The sequence below is a fragment of the Pan paniscus genome, chromosome 9 (assembly GCF_029289425.2).
Source record: "Pan paniscus chromosome 9, NHGRI_mPanPan1-v2.0_pri, whole genome shotgun sequence".
Lineage (NCBI taxonomy): Eukaryota > Metazoa > Chordata > Mammalia > Primates > Hominidae > Pan > Pan paniscus.
Window position 1 is genome coordinate 50,335,826 of NC_073258.2, and position 20,940 is coordinate 50,356,765.

The 20,940-nt window shown below is 45.0% G+C and overlaps 1 protein-coding gene across 2 annotated transcripts in view; it reads left to right on the forward strand.

The window, feature by feature from the left end:
- The window catches only part of PTPRJ (protein tyrosine phosphatase receptor type J), a 190,467-nt gene that overhangs the window by 139,742 nt on the left and 29,785 nt on the right, over positions 1-20,940 (forward strand). The window contains exons 4-11 of one of the 2 annotated variants that reach the window (XM_034932625.3): positions 952-1,215; positions 3,564-3,821; positions 4,918-5,136; positions 7,731-7,994; positions 10,410-10,667; positions 15,979-16,236; positions 16,942-17,220; positions 19,426-19,716. In XM_034932625.3, coding sequence (XP_034788516.3) covers positions 952-1,215; positions 3,564-3,821; positions 4,918-5,136; positions 7,731-7,994; positions 10,410-10,667; positions 15,979-16,236; positions 16,942-17,220; positions 19,426-19,716 — 2,091 coding nt within the window. Of the gene's footprint in view, positions 1-951; positions 1,216-3,563; positions 3,822-4,917; positions 5,137-7,730; positions 7,995-10,409; positions 10,668-11,449; positions 11,570-15,978; positions 16,237-16,941; positions 17,221-19,425; positions 19,717-20,940 lie in introns of those variants that run through there. The other variant, XM_034932626.4, reaches the window with a different exon arrangement.

The following is a 20,940-nucleotide window of genomic DNA, read 5'->3' on the forward strand; positions in this document are numbered from 1 at the left end:
AGCAGAATTGGACCCTGAAGCCAGATTTCTAATGTCCGAATCTTGTCCCTTGTTTATCATATCATGGTGGTTCAATAATAATTCTTCGTGTTTAGTGTGGTGTGCTAGAGCTATCAACAGAGAAACTTGAGACTGAGAGATTTGAAGGGACTAATTCTAGGTCACACAGCTAATGGATGGAGCAGGTCTTTAATCCCAGATCTGGGTTCCAAGACCAGTCCTTTTCTCTTTACGCTGCTCTGCCCCTGCTATCTTTATGTCAGAAAACCACTGAGCTTCCTTCTAGATGTCAGGGTTTGGCAAAAAAGTTATCATGTGCTTCTGCGTCATGCAGTGTTTTCTGAGAATGGGGAGATGGACTCATTTTGCATCTTTGATCTCTCTTTTTTATTTTGAGATGGAGTCTCGGTCTTGTCACCCAGGCTGGAGTGCAGTGGCGTGATCTCAGCTCACTGCAACCTCCACCTCCCGGGTTCAAGTGATTCTACTGCCTCAGCCTCCCGAGTAGCTAGAATTACAGGTGACTGCCACCACACCCAGCTAATTTTTTTTTTTTTTTTTTTTTTTAGTAGAGGTGGGGTTTCACCATGTTGGCCAGGCTGGTCTCGAACTCCTGACCTCAGGTGATCCACCCACCTCGACCTCCTAAAGTTTGGTCTCTTTTTGTATCAGCTTCTATACAGACTTAACCCCATTTTTAAGTCACAGCCAACATGGTCAACTTCTGTCAGTTTTGCTTCTGTTCCAAAGGCTTCTGTTTTACTAACATACACACATACATGTATGCATATGGATTTAAATAAATTCTGGTGCAGGGAAGTCTAGGAGGCAAAGAGAGATAAAACTCTGTGATTGGAAAGTCACTTCTGGAAACTAGACATATAGAGCAGACCTCACTCTTACATTTCTTTTTGAAGTGCAATAATTTTTTTTTTTTTTTTAACAATATAGGGCCCAGTCCTGTGTTTGACATTAAAGCTGTTTCCATCAGTCCGACCAATGTGATCTTAACTTGGAAAAGTAATGACACAGCTGCTTCTGAGTACAAGTATGTAGTAAAGAATAAGATGGAAAATGAGAAGACAGTTACTGTTGTGCATCAACCATGGTGTAACATCACAGGCTTACGTCCAGCGACTTCATATGTATTCTCCATCACTCCAGGAATAGGCAATGAGACTTGGGGAGATCCCAGAGTCATAAAAGTCATCACAGGTAAGATGACTGGCTCCCAGGGATGATGACAAACCATTTCTTATTATGGTGTATTCTAGGGCCTTGTCCGTTCAAGTTGCCTGTTGGAAAGAGAATGGTTTTCATAAACTAGAAGAGGAGAAAAGGTGCTATGTTCTTTCAAGCCTGGGATTTCTGGTGGCCACATCATTCAGTATTAAGGCCCTATGTGTTTTGGGAAGTTCTAACTACTTCTGTTTGGTTTTTAAAATCTTTTGTTATTGTTGGTTAACACCTACCTTTCTGTTAAGACTCAGGAGTAGAGACTTCCTTAAAAATGCGTGTCTTCATGGTAATTACCAGCCTTTTAAGCTCCCAGGAAATTGATGCTGTGTTTATATTCCCAGGAGTTTCTGTTGGGCAGGGAAGTTTGGTGTATTTTATAGGGGAGTGTGTGTTTCAAATGAAATAAGAGTTTGATGATATTTAAATTTTAATTCAGATTTGACAGTTTAGATTTTGATTTATCTTAGATGTCAATACCGAAGCCATCTATTATAGCTGCAAACTTAGCTCTTTTTTTTAAGCTGAAAAGAACCAAACATTTTAAAAAACAGGTGGAGAAACTTTTTTAAGGTGAGGAGAACCAAAAATTGAAAAAAGAGGTCCTCTGTTAGTTTTCTGATCTAGGGGGCTGGGGAGTGTGATCTCAGGGGCTGGAGTCGGCCATGGGCGCCTGAGCTCTTGGAGCCCACGGCTGGAGGTGAACGAGGTCCAGCGTGGAGCAGCAAATATGAAACCAGTGGCTTCCGACATTTTAAGTCAGGAAACTATTTCTTTAAACAAAACCTTGCCCAGGAGCCCAAAAAGTAAAAATAAAAAGAACTGGAGAGAAAAGAGCCAAAGAAATGGGAGTCACGGGCACCCTGACAAAACTCCTGGAGCTCCTCAGAGCACTATTTTAGGGGGGAAAACCTGCCATAAAGGCTTGCTCTGTTACATTGTGAAAGAGAGGGAAAGGAGAGCACAGAGAGATGACAGAAGAGAAGAGAATGAGAGAAAAGAGCATAGAACTTGGAAATGGTCATGAGGACAAGGTGACCCCGAGGGGGTGGCTGTGGGAAAGGGGATGCGGAGGTGCAGGAAGCACCGGTAGAGGGGCTGAGTGTCCTTATCTACCTTAAAGCCCTGAGCACAGGGCTGCATGGGAGCAGGTCCATCAGCTGCTGCGTATTGAGCACGGCCCATGTGCCTCTCTGTCCTTAATGTTATTTTGTCCTCACAGTAACCCTGGGGGCTGCAGCAGAAGACACTGTAATGTGGAGAAGTTAAGTTTCTTCTGGTGTCTCAGAGTTACTGAGTATCAAGTGGTGGGGCTGGAACCCGGAGTCTAACTCTAGACCACTGTGGTGCAGTGATGTTCATAACAGCTATCCACAGTCACCGAGCTGGGAATTTATTGGTTCTGCATTACTTAATAAAACAAAAAGACACATGACTGACCTGATTTAGAAATCTTTGCATGAGAGACATGTGCTGTGAGGAATCATCTTACCGTTTCGGAGCTGGACGGTGCCTTAGAATCATCTAGGCCAATGTCTTTACCTTCAGGCCCCTGCAGCCCTCAGGAGGGGTTTTGCTCTATCTGCAGCACTACCTGTGCTTTTCTGTACACAAAGCTGCAGCCCTGGGTTCTCCTGTCCCCACTGCTACCAGGAGTGTGTGTTCTTGAGCAAGCCGCCCTGCCTCTCTGGGTCTTCGTGTTCTTATTGGAAAAGTGAGGGGAGTGCATGTCATTTTGGGTGAAGTGGTTTGACTTATGTCACCATCAACCAAATAAGGCGATGGGAGGAAGGTCCAGGATATAGTGGAGATGGAATGTCTTCTGAAAAATCCCCTTGGTGCTGGGATATTGAATGTGCTGCTTACTTGAAATGTCTTGGTAATTTAAAATGATATTGTTTGCATTATCTTGAATTGAGACCTTTAGATTAGTAAACAGTCACTTTATTTGAGGCTTTGTTCCTGATATCTAAAACACATACAATTAAATGCTACCATTTAAAAGGGACAGTTTAGAAGAGTGTCCAGTCACTATTGGGGTTAATCTTGGAGAACAGTGTGGATCCTAAACAATTTCAGTTTTAAGGTTTTTTCTTCTCTTCCGTGTTATTATTTTCTCCCCCAGCCCTGCTGTGAAATGATGGAAATGCATTGGGCTCTGATAGAAAGGAAGTATTTTTAGTGAGTCACATTGGGACATCAGTGACCTCAGTCATTCTTTCTTTTTTTCTTTTAAAACCCGCTCCCAGCACTGAACCCCAGTCATTCTTAATGAAGGTGACTGCATATATCTTGTTCCATTAATGCATGTTGTATTTTTAAAATAGTGCCGATCCCAGTTTCTGATCTCCGTGTTGCCCTCACGGGTGTGAGGAAGGCTGCTCTCTCCTGGAGCAATGGCAATGGCACTGCCTCCTGCCGGGTTCTTCTTGAAAGCATTGGAAGCCATGAGGAGTTGACTCAAGACTCAAGACTTCAGGTCAATATCTCGGGCCTGAAGCCAGGGGTTCAATACAACATCAACCCGTATCTTCTACAATCAAATAAGACAAAGGGAGACCCCTTGGGCACAGAAGGTGGCTTGGGTGAGTTACAAAGGGTACCTTCCGTCTCCCTTACTGGTTCTTACTTTCAGCAACTAAATGTTTTAAAAAATAAATTGCTCTTCCATGTGTATGGAGATTTAGAATTTATAAAGGGCTTTTCCTCCACATTTTAGTTTGATCCCCCACTTGCATGAGGAAGGAAGGAAACGTGTTCTGATTTTACAGGGGAACACATTGGGGCTGAGAACAGCAATAGGAATTGAAACTTTTTAGAGTCTGGCACCCAGGAAAGTAGAGGCCCCTTTAGCTTTCTATCTAACAGCTGTGTCAACCCAAGTTGGGCCTTCAGAGGAACTTATCACGTCTGCTGGTTGATGTTGGCATTGTCATTTGCAGGTTTCATAGCATTTGCAGAGGATCCCCAGGATAACTCCATGAGGAGGACAGGCACTTAATCTGCATTTTATACTTAAGAAAACAGAGCTACAGAGTGGGTGTCAGGATCCTTGCTTGCGAGTGACAGAAACCAGACTTTGGATAGCTCAGACAGAAGGAACAATTTATTGGCTCATGTGGATTTTCCTGCTAGCGGGAGGCCTTAGAGAAAGAGATGAGGCAATTCTCATCCCTCCTTCTTGCTTCTTTCTGTTCATCAGCTTCATTCTCAGAGCAGCTCCCTCTGCACACTTAAGGAGCCCAGCTGCTCCCGTTTCACACCCTGCAGCTGCCCCACCAGCCAGCTGCCCCACCAACCAGGGTCTGGTCCAGGGAAACGTGTCTTGAGTGGGGTCTGATTAGCAAAGTCTGCTTCACAGAGCTGTCCCTGGAAATCCATGCTGGGACAGGAGAAGATAACATCCCAAAGAAGGGAGAATGACCTGAAATAAGCAGAGTTTGAAAGAGAAGCACCAGATATCTGTGGTGCTACTGGAATAACAGTACAAATGGAGATGGAGCTATCAGGCCTTTTTATGGGGCTGCCTCTCTCTCTGGAGGAGGAAGGGAGCAGATATTGATGGAGCACCAACTGTGGCCACTGTCTGATGGCCATCTGATGGGGTTGGGGCTCCGAAGGAAAATGGGGGATGTGTCCCTCTTGTGGTTGATGTCTTTTTGTCTCCTGTGCTTGAAACAGATGCCAGCAATACAGAGAGAAGCCGGGCAGGGAGCCCCACCGCCCCTGTGCATGATGAGTCCCTCCTGGGACCTGTGGACCCATCCTCCGGCCAGCAGTCCCAAGACACGGAAGTCCTCCTTGTCGGGTTAGAGCCTGGCACCCGATACAATGCCACCGTTTATTCCCAAGCAGCGAATGGCACAGAAGGACAGCCCCAGGCCATAGAGTTCAGGACAAGTAGGTTGAACTTTGTAAAATGGTGGCAGCCAGAGTTTCCTAGCACAATGTTCTGTCTCCTGTGATTCTGATTCTGAGTGATTTCTTGCATAACAGCTAGTTTTGATGTCAGAGGGAGCTTCCTGGAGGAGATTTTGGACAGAGCAGATCTGCTCAGTTTCTTCTTAACTCCATGGGCAGTGCACATCTCTCATTAAGTGAAATCAAATACATGGAGCAGCCCCTGTGTGCGGGCACCAGGCACTGCCTCACGCCATCTTTCACAGCTTTGCATGGTGGCTGATGAGACAAACTGGCATCATACTTTCCTCTTAAAAACAGATAATCATTGCTTGTTTTTCCCTTGCTTTGAGTTAAGAAAGTTATGAAAGTGAGTTTCATTTTTTCACCCGCCTTGTAATTCATACCGATCTTTCTGTTGAAATGCTTGTTGACATGCACATTGCTGCTTCCTCGCTATAATTTATCAGCACTTTCACTCTGTAAGTTCACCAATATTTGGAGGCTTTGGTGAAAAGAGCGGGAGGTGAACACGTTTGGGAATACTTAGAGGTAGTTACTGGCCAGGCTGTGTTACTTGTACAGGGCTAGAAGTTTTGGCAAGACATTGGTGAGAAGCCATTCTGTAAGGAATGACAGTTTTTCCTGGTATCCATGTTGAAGGAGGGTCCATTTGTGTCCTTCCTTCCCTTTGTACTTGTTTTGCTAATGTGGGAGTGGGTGGGGAGGATGCGGCCGTAGGACAGGCCGCCTGACCTCATGGGGCCTGCAGTGACCTGACAGGAGTGGCAGGTGGGAGGCTCTCGGGTGAGGAGGGCTTGGATTCCAGAGGGTGGGTTAGTTGGAGGAGGAGGAAGGGGCTCCTATGTGGGTGCGGTTGGCAGTGGTGGGGTGTCCTGCACACGGTAAGCTTGCATGAGAGAGTGAAAGGGGCTGAAATCTGGTCTGTGTGCCCTGCATCAAGCCATGCATCCAGGGCTGGGTCCAGCCAGGGGAAGGTCCCTTTGACTTATTTGCTAAAAGGACTCATGGATTTGTGTGGGCCTGGGGTCCCTGCTTTTTAAAGCAGTTTGAGCAAAAGCAAAGTAGTAGTGATTACATCTCAGGCTCTTGGTGGTGTGAATTCACACACATCCTGCTTTGGGTTGAACTGTCTTCATGCTTGGTAAATAATCATTATAGTAGCCTTTCCCTCTCTATAAGGGGCGAGTGTGTGTGTATAGATAAGTCTTAGTCAGTTTGGGCTGCTGTAACAAATGGCCATGCACTAGATGGCGTAAACAATGAACATTTATTTCTCAGGGTTCTGGAGGCTGGAAGTCTGAGACTGGGGTGCACCATGCCTGGGCTCCGGGTGAAACACCCTCTTCCTCTTCCGGGTTGCAGACTCCCTGGGTCTTCACGTGGTTGAAGGGGTGAGGGCGTGGTTTCTCTCCAGCCTTTTTGATAAGGGCACTAATACCATTCAGGAGGGAGGTAATTCATGATCTAATTACCTCCCAAAAGCCCCGCCTCCTAAAAGCATCACATCAGGGGTTACGATTTCAACATAGGAATTTTATGGGGACAGAAACATTCAGTCTGTTGCAACACACACACACACACACACACACACACACACACACACACACAGATAAACAAACACACATTTCCACCCACCCCAGAGCACCCTGCACTTTTCAAGTGACTAGTTAGGTGGGGCAGGGTTAAGGAAACCATCAGAGGACATTGTTGAGGCACCCAAGACACGACAGAAAGCCACTTCTAGGGCTGAAGGGCTAGAGGAGGACAGGGTGTTTCTGGAGCCCAGTGAGAGCTGGAGCAGTGGTGGACACAGCTGTGTCAGGACAGGAGGCCCAGAGCAGGAGGCGATGGAGGAAGGCACTGACTCCTTTCTCCTGTGGCCCTTCAGGGGCCTGCCCATTGGCTCATGGTGGAACCCGGTCACAGCCCATGTGGCAAGACCCCCCATGATGCCTTGCACAAGGTCAGCCTCCTGGGCCCAGAGCAGGTGAGGGAAGGGCAGTGGATACGTTGGGAGGGTGGAGTGGGCAGGTGGTGAATAACTGGCACTCGGGTTATCTTTTCTTGAGGTTAGGATTGCTCTCCAGTTTTATAGGTGAGGAAGCTGAGCTCAAGTGGTTTTCCTGTGGCCCACCTGGGTGTCATAGCAGAGTGAGCCCTGGAACCCAGGCCTGCCTCGTCCTGACTTCTGTGATCTCAGGCGATCACATAGATCGCAGTGTTCGCTCTTGCATCATGTGTGTTTGGCAACTTTTCTGGGTGCCCCTGGCCCTAGGGTAAGACATGCATAGAGTCCAAGTCATCATTTAGGTCAAATCTCTAAAGTCAACTTACAAAAAGGAACAAAGAATAACCCTGCAGGTGCCATTGGCCAGGTTGTTTCTTCACCGCCCAATGATGCCTGACTTTGGCTGGGACCGTCATGCTTTCCTAGCCATGGTTGATGGTGCAGAGGAGGAAGGAACACTCCCTAGGAGAGTTTGCTGGGCTTGACAGCATGCCCTGATGACCTCTCCCTCCCTCTGCCTTGGCCGTTCTGGTTATTTTGAACTCCTCTTGTGTTCTCACAGATGCTATTCAGGTTTTTGACGTCACCGCTGTGAACATCAGTGCCACAAGCCTGACCCTGATCTGGAAAGTCAGCGATAACGAGTCGTCATCTAACTATACCTACAAGATACATGTGGCGGGGGAGACAGATTCTTCCAATCTCAACGTCAGTGAGCCTCGCGCTGTCATCCCCGGACTCCGCTCCAGCACCTTCTACAACATCACAGTGTGTCCTGTCCTAGGTGACATCGAGGGCACGCCGGGCTTCCTCCAAGTGCACACCCGTGAGTTCATGCCTGGCTCTCGCCACCCTTTCCTGCCGTCCTGCTCCGTGCCAGGCCCAGACACAGGATGCATGATGTAGTAATGGTGACTGTCGGCTGACCACACGCCAAGCTTCGTGTGACATGCTTTCCTTGCACTGGCACATTGTATGCTCACAACAGCCCTGTGATGTGGTTGGAAGTAGCCTTATTTTATAGATAGGAAGCCAAGGCTGAGAGAGATGCTAGACAGGTGTCACAGCTGGAAAGTGGCAGAGGTGAGATTAAGCCTCTGGTATTTCTCACCTGGAGCCTGCGCTTGTAACTCTCTTTCCAGTGTGGAGGAGACCTAGAGTGAATTGATACAGGGAGACAAAAATGACCTGGTATTCATATCCCCTTGTGTCTTGGGTGCTGACATTATAACGAATCACTGGCACGGCTGTATCTCATCTTTGTTTGTTTAAATGTCCCTTAAAAATAAGATTTTATGCAGCAAATAAAAAGCTTTAGGTTTCAAAGAAGGTCCGATAATGTAAAATAAAACAGTAATGGTGCACTAGTAGTACAGTGGTATAATATTGATTATATACTATTAAACAATAGTAGTGACACCAGCACTGCATTTTGCACTGTGCCATGAGATTTATAGACACTGCAGTGGCCTCCAAGGTAGGTATTGGGGTCCCCTTTTACAGATGAGGAAACGACACCCTGATGGCTGAACAGTTTGCCCAAAGCCACAGAGCTAGTGAGTAGCAGAGCAGGACTTGAACTCAGGGGTGTGTGGCTCTGGACCCAGGCTTATCCCACAAGAATGTCCATTCCTTCGCAGGAAGCACACCTTAGCATTCTTATAGATGTATTTTGGACTGGATCTTTGGGAAAATGAAATATGCTTGCATTTCTTTACCTTTTACTCTTTTACTATTTATTAGTTAGGATTAGGTTCAGCCACGAATAACACCACCAAAAACAACAACAACAAAACCCAAGTATCCGTGGCTTAAACAAGACAGGGGTTTATTTCTCTCTCCTGTAACAGAAGCCCAGTGCTAGGCAGGATGGGGATGATAGAGGTTATCCAAGGCTCAGTTGTATGAAACAGAAACTGTGAGCTATTTTAACCAAAAGGGATTTATCCTGGGAATTGAGGTTTTGCAGAATCATTGGAAGAGCTGGTGTATTAGTTTGCTAGGGCTACCAGAACAAGTACCAAAGGCTGTGTGGCTTGAACAGAAATAGACTTTCTCATAGTTCTGGAGGCTGAAGGTCAAAGATTAAGGCAACGGCAGGTTTGATTTCTTCTGAGGCCTCCCTCTTGGCTTATAGATGACTGTCTTCTCCCTCACATGGTTGTCCTTAGTCTGCGTGTGCCTATGCCCTCATCTCCCTTTATAAGGACACCAGTCTTGCTGGATTAGGGCCTACCTTCATGACCTCACATTAACTTAATTACCTCTTTAAAGACCCTGTCTCCAAAGACAGCCACGTTCTGAGGTCTTGGGGGTTAGGACATAAACATACACATTTGGGGGTGAGGGAGCACAAGTCAGCTCATAACAGTTGAGGAGCAGGCTTTAGGTCTGGCCCCAAGAAATGACTCCTGGACTAAGTCTGCAGAACTGACCCCCTGGAGAGTCACCACCTTGGTCACAGACAGCAGAGGGAGGAATCAGGAAGTCTCTGCTGTAGTTGCGGGATCCAGGGGTGTATGTTCTGAGCTGTGATCCTGGGATCAGGAAGCTGCAGCCACCGCTGAGGTTTTGGTTCTAGAGCCAGGCAGCGTGAGCTCCAGTCATTGCATCCACACTACAGGTATAAGAAGGAGGAAGGGCAGAAGGTTGTGCCCCACCCTTAAAGGACACTTCCTAGAAGTCACCCAGTACCTCTGCTCATGCTTCGTTGAGCAAAACTTAGTCACATTGCAACATCTAGCTCCATGGGAGCTGGGAAATGTGGTCTTTGTTTCCAACAGGCATGCACACACAGGGCTAAAAATCTGGGTGGGTATGATGAAGGGAAAATGGGGGAATGGATTTCGGGGGTCAAGACTGGTCTCTCTCTGCTGTCCCTCCCTGAACAGAGGCTCTGGGAGGCTAGTAATGCATTCGAGATAAAGCAGCCAGTGTGGCCAAGGTTCTCCTCCAGAGCGTGAGCCCTTGACCACAGGAGCTCACGCCTCCTCTCATTTCCTGTGAATGATTGTGTGCAATGTAAGCACAGAGCTTCTGCACTCTCATGATCAAGTGCTCTCTCCATGGCCAGAAACAGCAGTTTCTGAGGGGCTCATGTTGTAGATGATGATACAAAGAAGACAGAGAGGGGGATCAGGTGTCCTAAGTGTACATTTCATCTCAGTATTTTCTGAGGTGGGGCATCCCTGTCTCCTGGAGAAGTATATTTTTAATCTAGTTGTTTACTTTCTTTGCATAGCCCCTGTTCCAGTTTCTGACTTCCGAGTGACAGTGGTCAGCACGACGGAGATCGGCTTAGCATGGAGCAGCCATGATGCAGAATCATTTCAGATGCATATCACACAGGAGGGAGCTGGCAATTCTCGGGTAGAAATAACCACCAACCAAAGTATTATCATTGGTGGCTTGTTCCCTGGAACCAAGTATTGCTTTGAAATAGTTCCAAAAGGACCAAATGGGACTGAAGGGGCATCTCGGACAGTTTGCAATAGAACTGGTAAGCAAATAGGCTTTTCTGTTAAACCATCATGTTTCTTAAAGGAAATCAGTATAATTAATAAACATAATGTTTCCAAATATTGTTTTTCTTTTAATTATCTAAGGAAAAACTTTAAAAATTTTCATAACACTAATGCTTATTTATTATATGAAATACAGACAAGTAAGTAGAAAAAACTTACATGGAAACCATCAAGCAGAGATAATCACTTTTGATGTATGACATTTTACAATTTTTAAACATATACATATAGATACACAAATATATGTGTGAGTATACATATATTTAATACATATATATTTAATATTTAATACACACACACACACACATATATATATATATATTTTTTTTTTTTTTTTTTTTTTTGAGACAGTCTTACCCTGTCACCCAGGCTGGAGTGCAGTGGCATGATCTTGGCTCACTGCAACCTCCACCTCCTGGGTTCAAGTGAAGCGATTCTTGTGCCTCAGCCTCCTGAGTAATTGGAATTACAGGTGTGCACCACCATGCCTGGCTAATTTTTATAGTTTTAGTAGAGGCAGGGTTTCGCCATATTGGCCAGGCTGGTCTTGATCTCCTGATCTCAAATGATCTGCCCACCTCAGTCTCCCAAAGTGCTGGGATTACAGGTGTGCGCCACTGCACCCAGCCCACAAATATATATTTATTTCTTTCACAAACATTGAGGCCATCTGTACATGTGGTTTTGTAATCTGCCTTTTCCCCAACTTGCCAATTAATTATGAATATTCTTTCCTCTTAATAAAATATTTCTACAGGATGATTTGAACACCTGCCTGGAATTCCATCATCGGAAACAGAGTTGGCAGATAAGAATGGCCCCTATGCCAAATTTGGCTCATTGTCTGTTTTTGTAAATAAAGTTTTATTGGATCACAGCCATGTTCATTTGCTTATGTACTGTCTATGGCTACTTTGGTGCTAGAATTGAGTAGTGGCAGCAGAGAACGTGTGGCTTGTGAAGCCTGAGGTATTTATTTTCTGGCCATTACAGAGAATGTTTGCTGACCTCTGGGCTAGATCAGTGGTTTTCAAATTGTGGTCCAGGGCTCTCTAGGGATCCCTAGGTTCTTTCAAGGGGTCTCCAAGGTAGTATTATCATAACAATACTAAAATGTTATTTGGCTTTTTCATTCTCATTCTCTTTTGGAGTTTTCCAACTTTGACCCGATATGGGATGACATTGTCTCTCAGGTCTAATGGAATATATGCTGTGGATTCTTACATTTTAAAAATTTCTTCATTTTAAATCCCTGATATAGTAAATATTAATAAATATAACCTATGTAAATACAAATTCTCTGAGAGCCTTAATAACTTTTAAGATGGTAAAGAAGTCCTGAGAGCAAAAAGTTTAAGAACCTCTGGTCAAGATGTGTTAGAAATTAACTACTGTGCTGTGTTGGGCAGGTGGACTGTTCACAGTCTTTCCTAAACAACACTGTGATGCGATACTTTGTTAGTTCTAGAAGGCTAATTGAAATTGATAAAATCATTTTATAGTCAGCTACGGTGGCCTGCACCCATCGTCCCAGCTACTTGAGAGGCTGCGGCAGGAGGATTGCTTGGCCCAACAGTTGCAGACTAGCACCAGCCTGGGAGACTCTGTCTCAAAAAAAAATTTTTTTTTTATAGAAACAGTTTAAATTATTAAATTGTTTCTAGGCCTAGAGGAGAAACTTCTGGGAAATCCTAGAGAGTAATGTTCATTATTGTTGTTTTAAAATTTTGAAATAATTGTTTTTTGGAAAGGTTGAAAAACATACAGTCTTCCTTGATCTAAGATTCAAGACAGTTGAAATCTTTTATACAGAGGGTAGAATAAAGATATACCTAATGTAAATGATGAGTTAATGGGTGCAGCACACCAACATGGCACATGTATACATATGTAACAAACCTGCACATTGTGCACATGTACCCTAGAACTTAAAGTATAATAAAAAAATATATATATATAAAAAAGAAATGGGACAGATTCCTTGAAACACACATGAAATGAGTTACGCTTTTGAGATTCTCCTTGAAGAAGCTTCTTCAACTGTGCTGGTTGGGTTAAGCACCGATAGTCACTCAGAGGATCTGCTTCTGAAATAAGGGATCTACTAAAATGCATCCCTCAGATGAAATGCAGTATTCCCTTTGCAAATCTGCATTTCAGACTGTTGACATGACGTCTTAACGTCAACATGTTTCTTCTGTCTTTTAAGGATGTGGATAATGGTAAGAGGATCACCACTGAGGGAGATGCATGATATTGTGCTACTTGCTATTGCCCAGAACTTACTGTAACAATAATATAATATGCTGGGGGTCTGCGAAGTGCTGAGTGCTCTCATACTGCATTTTACATTTTTAACACAACTTCATGGAGCAGGTATTATTATCATTTCTGTCTTACAGAGTAAGAAATGGGGGCTCTGCAAACTTAAGTAACTGGCCCAGAGTGACAAGGTGGCAAACTGACCTGTGTCTGCTGTCTAAGACCAAGTGCTTAACCACCATGTAGATTGACACTTTGATGTGGTACAGCAGTAAAGTTTAGTATTAGTGAGGAGAGGGCATCTCTTTTACTATAGTTTATTATGAATATTCTTTCCTCTTAATATCAGTATTTCTACAGGGTAGTTTTAACACCCGCCTGGAATTGCATTGTCTCAAAGGACCCGTTTCATTCAATGGTCCCATTGAATGAAAGTCAAGAAGGCTTGCTATAAGATCTAAACTCTTAGGGGGGTTACCTTTCTATTATCAAATAACCTTTATTGTTATTGGAAAAAGTCAGCTTAACAGCATTAAAAGCAATTTCGAAAAAAGGAAACGAATACCATATGATCCAGTAATTCCAGTCCTATGTATATCTCCAAAAGAATTGAAAACAGGGCCCTGGACAGTTATTTGTACATCAGTGTTCATAGTAGTAGCATTGTTCACAGTAGCCAAAGGTGGACCCAAGATCCCATCAACAAATGAATGGATAGATAAAATGTGGTTCATCCATACAACAAAATACTATTCAGCCATAAAAAAGAAAGAAATTCTGATTTATGGTACAACATGGATGGATCTTGAGGACATTATGCTAAGTGAAGCCAGACACAGAAGGACAAATACTGGATGATTCCACTTACATGAGTACCTAGATTAGGCAACTTAATATTCTACAGAAATTAGAATAGAGGTTACCAGGGGCTGTTCAGAGGAGGGAGTGGGCATTATTGTTTAATGGCTACAGTTTATGCTGGGGATAATGACAGTGTTTTGGGTACAGGTAGTGGTGATAGTTACACAGCATTGTGAATATTGATGATACCGAATTGTACACTGACAAATGGTTAAGATGATAAATATTATGGTATGTATGTTTTACCACAATAAAAATGAAAAGGAACAAATATCTCTATTTTTCTAACCCAACCGAATTCCTTTTCTCTCTGTGTCCACAGTCATACATTTTGCTTGTATACTGTAATTATTATACAAATACTTTTATTTTGTATTTGAATTTTTTTTTACTCAGTCTATACCACAACTTTCCCCTATAGTTAGCATGGCCTTCATATTTTTAGTGGCTAAAGAGTATTTCATCATGCAGCCAGATCACAGTGCCCACAGCCCTCCCCATGTTATTGAATATTTAGGTTGTTTCTAGGTTTTTATGTTTATAGACAAAGGCTGCCTTTCATGGGCTTTTGTCTGTGGAATCCCTTTGACATCAGGAATCTGCTGGTAGGAAACAAAGGCTCCTCCCAGTGGCTTCTCTGTAAGGAGAATCCACTTAAAATTAAAAAAAAAATTAATTTTGGAGTAGATAGTACGTAAACATGGCACAATTTTTTTTGTTTTTTGGACAAGGTGTTTGCAGTGAAAGCATTTCCCTTTTTTGTCCCCTACCTGCCCATTTCCTCTCCCTGGAGGTGACGTTTGTTGCCAGGTAAAGAGAGACAGGGTTGAAAGCCGCGGTAGAAAATAGGCCCAGCCTCCGCGGTTACTTCCGGGCCTCGATGTAGGCATCCCTGGTGCAGGTGGCTGAGTGGGCAGCGGGAGATGATCGGAGGTTGGGCTCCTGTGGGAGATTCCACTTCTGACTCTGCTCTGAAGGTGCAGGGTGTGCCTGTTTTCTTCCCTTCCTCATCCGTCCTCAAATGCTGCAACTTAGTAAAGGTCAGCTCTCCATTTCAGTTTTCCTCTTTGGTATGTAAGGCTGTGTCACGGGAAGATGTTTCCTTCTGAGTGACTGATTTAAAAAACACAACAAAACAAAAAAACCTCTTTATTGAGATATAATATACATACCGAAAAGGGATGTATCCTCAGCACATAGCTTCATGAACTTTTACAAACTGAACACATCTTGTTACCAGCACCCATATAAAAAAACTGAATGTGATTTCCACTTCAGATGACCCCTTGAAGGGCTTTTTTTTTTTTTTTTTTTGAGATGGAGTTTCGGTCTTGTTGCCCAGGCTGGAGTGCGATGGCGCGATCTTGGCTCACTGCAACCTCTGCCTTCCGGGTTCAAGTGATTCTCCTGCCTCAGCCTCCCAAGTAGCTGGGACTACAGGCATGCACCACCACGCCTGGCTAATTTTGTACTTTTCTTGGTAGAGACGGGGTTTCTCCATGCTGGTCAGGCTGGTCTCAAACTCCCGACTTCAGGTGATCCGCCTGCCTTGGCCGCCCAACGTGCTGGGATTACAGGCGTGATCCACCGCGCCTGGCCTTTTTAAAATTTTTTTATTTTTTTTGAGACAGAGCCTCATTCTGTCGCCCAGGCTGGAGTGCAGTGGTGTGATATCGGCTCACTGCAACCTCTGCCTTCTGGGTTCAAGTGACTCTCGTGCCCCAGCCTCCCGAGTAGCTGGGATTACAGGCGTGTACCACCACACCCAACTAATTTTTGTATTTTTAGTAGAGATGGGTTTTCACCATGTTGGCCAGGCTGGTCTCGAACCTCTGACCTCAAGTGGTCCATCTCGGCTCCCCAAAATGTTGGGATTACAGGCATGAGCCATTGCACCCAGCCTAAGGGCTCATTTTTAAGACAACAACAAAAAACTGGAGAACTGGTAAGATAAACTGGGAAGTTCATGTGCGTTGCAGAAGAGCTGAAATTCTTGAGAGCACTGAGTGTGTGCATTTCTCAGCTCGATTTTGGAGTGTGCCTTTTATGAACTCATTAGAAAGCGTAATGGCAAAAGAGCAGGTCATCTTGACAGCACTTGGAGAGGAAGCTGGGCGTCATGATAGTAACAGTTTTCCCTTCTCCTTCCTTTCTTCTGAGCAGTTCCCAGTGCAGTGTTTGACATCCACGTGGTCTACGTCACCACCACGGAGATGTGGCTGGACTGGAAGAGCCCTGACGGTGCTTCCGAGTATGTCTACCATTTAGTCATAGAGTCCAAGCATGGCTCTAACCACACAAGCACGTATGACAAAGCGATCACTCTCCAGGGCCTGATTCCGGGCACCTTATATAACATCACCATCTCTCCAGAAGTGGACCACGTCTGGGGGGACCCCAACTCCACTGCACAGTACACACGTAAGTCTCTTAGGATGCCCTTCTAAGGAACAGCCTCTCTAACTGTCTGTTGGAGGAGGCACTGGTTAAATGATGGCCAGTGTGCTTCTGGGATCCAGGTTGACTCTGAAACTGCTGAAGTTGAAAACATTGGTCTCAGCAACGGTTCTGCTGTCACCATGGGGCACTGTTCTTCAAGCTATGTGAACTTAGAATTGTCATTAGAAGGAAGAAATGATTCCTTGGGAATGGCGACTGAAATGGTTCTAGTCATTCCTTGAGAATACAGAGTAGAGAAGGGTCACCTTGTCATGTTGGTATTGGAAGATACTGCCCAGATGAGGAGCTTCGCCTGCAACAGTTAGGGAGGTGTTTTGCGAATATTTGAATTAAATACATGGTAAAGATGTTTGTTTGTAATATGTTTTTAGTATATTTTTCTCCATCTATTAGATTTAAAAAACAGATTAGAAATTAAATGTTAAAAATATATTTGAAATAAACTTGAAGTATTAAAAGAAGCCTAAATTAAACTTCTTTTGAGATTTAATCTGTATAATTATTTTCTTGATGTGTTTTTGGGAAGTTTTCCATCTTTTGAGCCAGCAAATACTAGCTTTATTCATTCTTTCTAAAACGAGCCAGGCTATTTTTGGATATAGTAAATAGTCCTGGAATTCTACTTAATCTGTGCTTTTACATGAATTGCCTTTTTTTAAAATCAAGGGCCCAGCAATGTGTCCAACATTGATGTAAGTACCAACACCACAGCAGCAACTTTAAGTTGGCAGAACTTTGATGACGCCTCTCCCACGTACTCCTACTGCCTTCTTATTGAGAAGGTTGGAAATTCCAGCAACGCAACACAAGTAGTCACAGACATTGGAATTACTGACGCTACAGTCACTGAATTAATACCTGGCTCATCATACACAGTGGAGATCTTTGCACAAGTAGGGGATGGGATCAAGTCACTGGAACCTGGCCGGAAGTCATTCTGTACAGGTGAGTGTAGCCCCAACTGCCTCTTGGACTCCTCCCTGAGTGGTGCTGACCTTGCAGGTCAGTCCTCCCAAGTCTGTAGTTTGTCTGGTTTTGTGTGATGTGCAGTGATGGACATTGAGCTTTCCGAGGCATCCTGTTAGCTTATCGGTGCTGTCTCGATGCCCTCATCATTTCTGCATTCAATAAATATTTATTGAGCATATACCATATGCCAGTCAAGTCCTTGCCTTCTTGGAACTTTTCGAAGGAGGAAGTGGGATGTTTACCTAGAGTGCTCAGGAAAGGCCTCAATGACAAGGTGACTTTTGAGCAAAGATCTGAATGAAGGGAAGGAGCCAGCCATGTGGATATCAGGGCATGAGAGCATTACAGGCAGAGGCCTGTGCAGAGGGGCCTGTGCAGCATCACCACCGTATCTGGAGGCTGGAGGAAGAGCAGGAGGCAAGGGTGGGAGGAGTGGACCCGCAGGAACAGGAGGATATAGGTGGGAGGTGAGGCCTGAGTGGGGCTGAGCCAGGATGTGGATGATATCTGGCATTGGTTTGTCTTTTGTGCTGGAGAAGATGGAAAGTTTATTGAAATGATGCCCAGCCTTTGCATCCTTCTTGATCCTCACCTATCTCACAACTGAAAATGTGTGATAAAGAGAAGAGCCCTCTGTGTAATTGAGGATGCTTTCAGGGCAGCCCAGGAAAGGCTTTGCAGACAGTGGTGGGCACTTCTGCTCACAGTGCTGACTGTGGCACCTTTATCACTCAGCACCCGTGCACTACTCATTTTCTGCCCTTCTCGCTCCTACCTCTTCCCTTTTTAGCCCAGGCCATTCAGATATGTTCAGGCTGATTTGGAAGTGATGGTCTCATGGGATCAGCCTCCCTGGTAGTATAGGAGCTCCAGCCTTGATGGCCTCTGGCTTTTCAGTGGTGAGTGGGGTGGCCACAGAAATCCCTGCAGCTTTGGGTCACTTCTGCTCCATCCCACCTGGTCTAGACACCCATCTTTGATATTTGGGTGCCTTTCATTGCTGATATTTATCTTAGCTATAGTTATTTGTAGCCTATAGCAAGAGAAAAACTCTATCTGAGCATTTATGACTGGGTGTGGGTGGAACAGGAGCTGTAAAAGTGGGTGCAGTGTTCAGGTTACCTTTCCAGGCCCTGGGTGGCAAATGTGGGTGTTGCACTAGGTGCCTTGGTAGAGCTTCTCCTGCTCTAAAATTCTGTGACATTCAATTAATGATAATACTGTCCTCCAGTTGTAATATGGAGTTTTCTATTTACATCAGTTTGATGTTAGTCCTCAGTAAAAATCTAATGGCCCTCAGATAGAGACAAATAACACTCTATTTTGAAGATGAGGAAACTGATGCATCATCAATGGATGATGCAGTATGTTATGTGAGTAGAGAGTGTCTTGAACTTAGACTTAGAAAACCTGGGATCTAGTTTTGGCTTCACCACCTGCCATGTCATCATCAGCCAATTACTTAACCTCTCTGAGCCTCTGTGGATTTATCTGCAGATGGGACAGTATAGGCCTCACCTGTCTCAGAAGTATCATCAAGAGGGCCTTGGCTGGGCCTGGTGGCTCACACCTGTAATCCCAGCACTTTGGGAGGCCAAGGTGGGTGGATCAGGAGGTCAAAAGATCGAGACCATCCTGGCTAACATGGTGAAACCCCATGTCTACTAAAAATACAAAAATCAACTGGGTATGGTGGTGCATGCCTGTAGTCCCAGCGACTTGGGAGGCTGACACAGGAGAACTGTTTGAACCCGGGAGGTGGACGTTGTGGTGAGCCGAGATTGCGCCATTGCACTCCAGCCTGGTCGACAGAGCGAGACTCCATCTCAGAAAAAAAAGGGGGTCCTCATGATGAGATAGTGCAAGTGAGGAGGTTGCTACTTCTCACAGGATGATACAGCTGACTCTCATGGAGCCCTGGTCTCTTCCAGGCGTCTTTCTTGGTGCCTGACATCATTGTTCAATTTACTCTTCAAAGAGTCCTGCAGCTGAGGCTCAGAGCAGTTGGGTGACTGACCCAAGGTCACACAGTTTGGTGTTGCCCAATTCAGGGTCAGCCCCTGCCTCTTCCACCACATCACCCACCCACCTTCTCATCCCCAGGATTCTGCTACTCCCTATTTCCATGTTTGCAAAGGCAAAAGTCCCGGAATCTCATGCTGTGCTGTACTTGCTTTGCAGATCCTGCGTCCATGGCCTCCTTCGACTGCGAAGTGGTCCCCAAAGAGCCAGCCTTGGTTCTCAAATGGACCTGCCCTCCTGGCGCCAATGCAGGCTTTGAGCTGGAGGTCAGCAGTGGAGCCTGGAACAATGCGACCCACCTGGAGAGCTGCTCCTCTGAGAATGGCACTGAGTATAGAACGGAAGTCACGTATTTGAATTTTTCTACCTCGTACAACATCAGCATCACCACTGTGTCCTGTGGAAAGATGGCAGCCCCCACCCGGAACACCTGCACTACTGGCATCACAGGTGGGCTACAAGGCAGGGGCTGGTCAGTTGGCACTGTGATCACTCCTGGAGCGGCTGACCCACAGTGGGTCTGCACGTGTGGACTAGAAATCTGTTTTTGTTTTTTTATTTCCCCTAAAATATTTGCTTTTACTGACATAGACTGGTTTCTCATTCTATAGAAATCAATCTAAAAAAGCAGAGTAAGAGGGGCTCATTTTTTACATTCTAAAAGATTCCTTTTCTTTACAGCATAACTCATTGCCATATTTTCTTTTATATTTTTTTGAGATGGAGTCTTGCTCTTGTCACCCAGGCTGGAATGCAGTGACGCAATCTCAGCTCACTGCAACCTCTGCTTCCTGGGTTCAAGTGATTTTGGTGCCTCAGCCTCCTGAGTAGCTGGGACTACAGACACATGTCACCACGCCTGGCTAATTTTTGTATTTAGAGATGGGGTTTCACCATGTTGGCCAGGCTGGTCTTGAACTCCTGACCTCAAGTGATCCACCCGCCTTGGCCTCCTAAAGTGTTGGGATTACCCACGTGAGCCACTGCGCCTGGTCGTCTTTTAGCCCACATCTGTTGGTGGCTTACTGTGTGCTATGGTGAGGGATACTATGGTGAGTAGGGGCGACAGGGCCCCTGGAGCATAGGACTGAGAAGAGCATTGAGAGGGAGAGGATTTCCAGGTCTGGTGGTGGGTGAGCTAGCATGCTGCTGCCAGTTTTGCAGCAAGGACCTGGGGATGGACCTTCTCTGGCCAGCTACAGGGTATAGAGCTGGTGGGAAATGCAGGAGCCTGTGCTAGCAGTTGACCATTAACATGGGAACGCCACCTCCCAGCGGGCACTGCTGCCGCATACTTGCGAGGTTGCTGAAGCTTGTAGTTTAGAGCAGGACCATCCCACTAGATGTGCAATGTGAGCCTCAGGTATAATTTAAAGTTTTCTAGAAGCCACACTGAAAAAAAAGTAAAAAGGAATAGCCAAAATTGGTATTAATAGCATTTTACTTAACTTAGTATATTAAAAGTATTATTTCAACATGTAATTTCTGTGAAGTATTAATGAGTTATTTTATGTCTTCTTTTGTACTAAGTCTTTGATATCTAGTCTGTATTGTGTGCTTGTAGCACATCTGAATGCAAACTGGTCACCTCTCAGGGGCTTGGCAGCCGCATGTGGCTAGAGGGCTGCTGTATCAGCACAGGTTTAGACAATTATGTTGTGGTTGTTTTGGAGT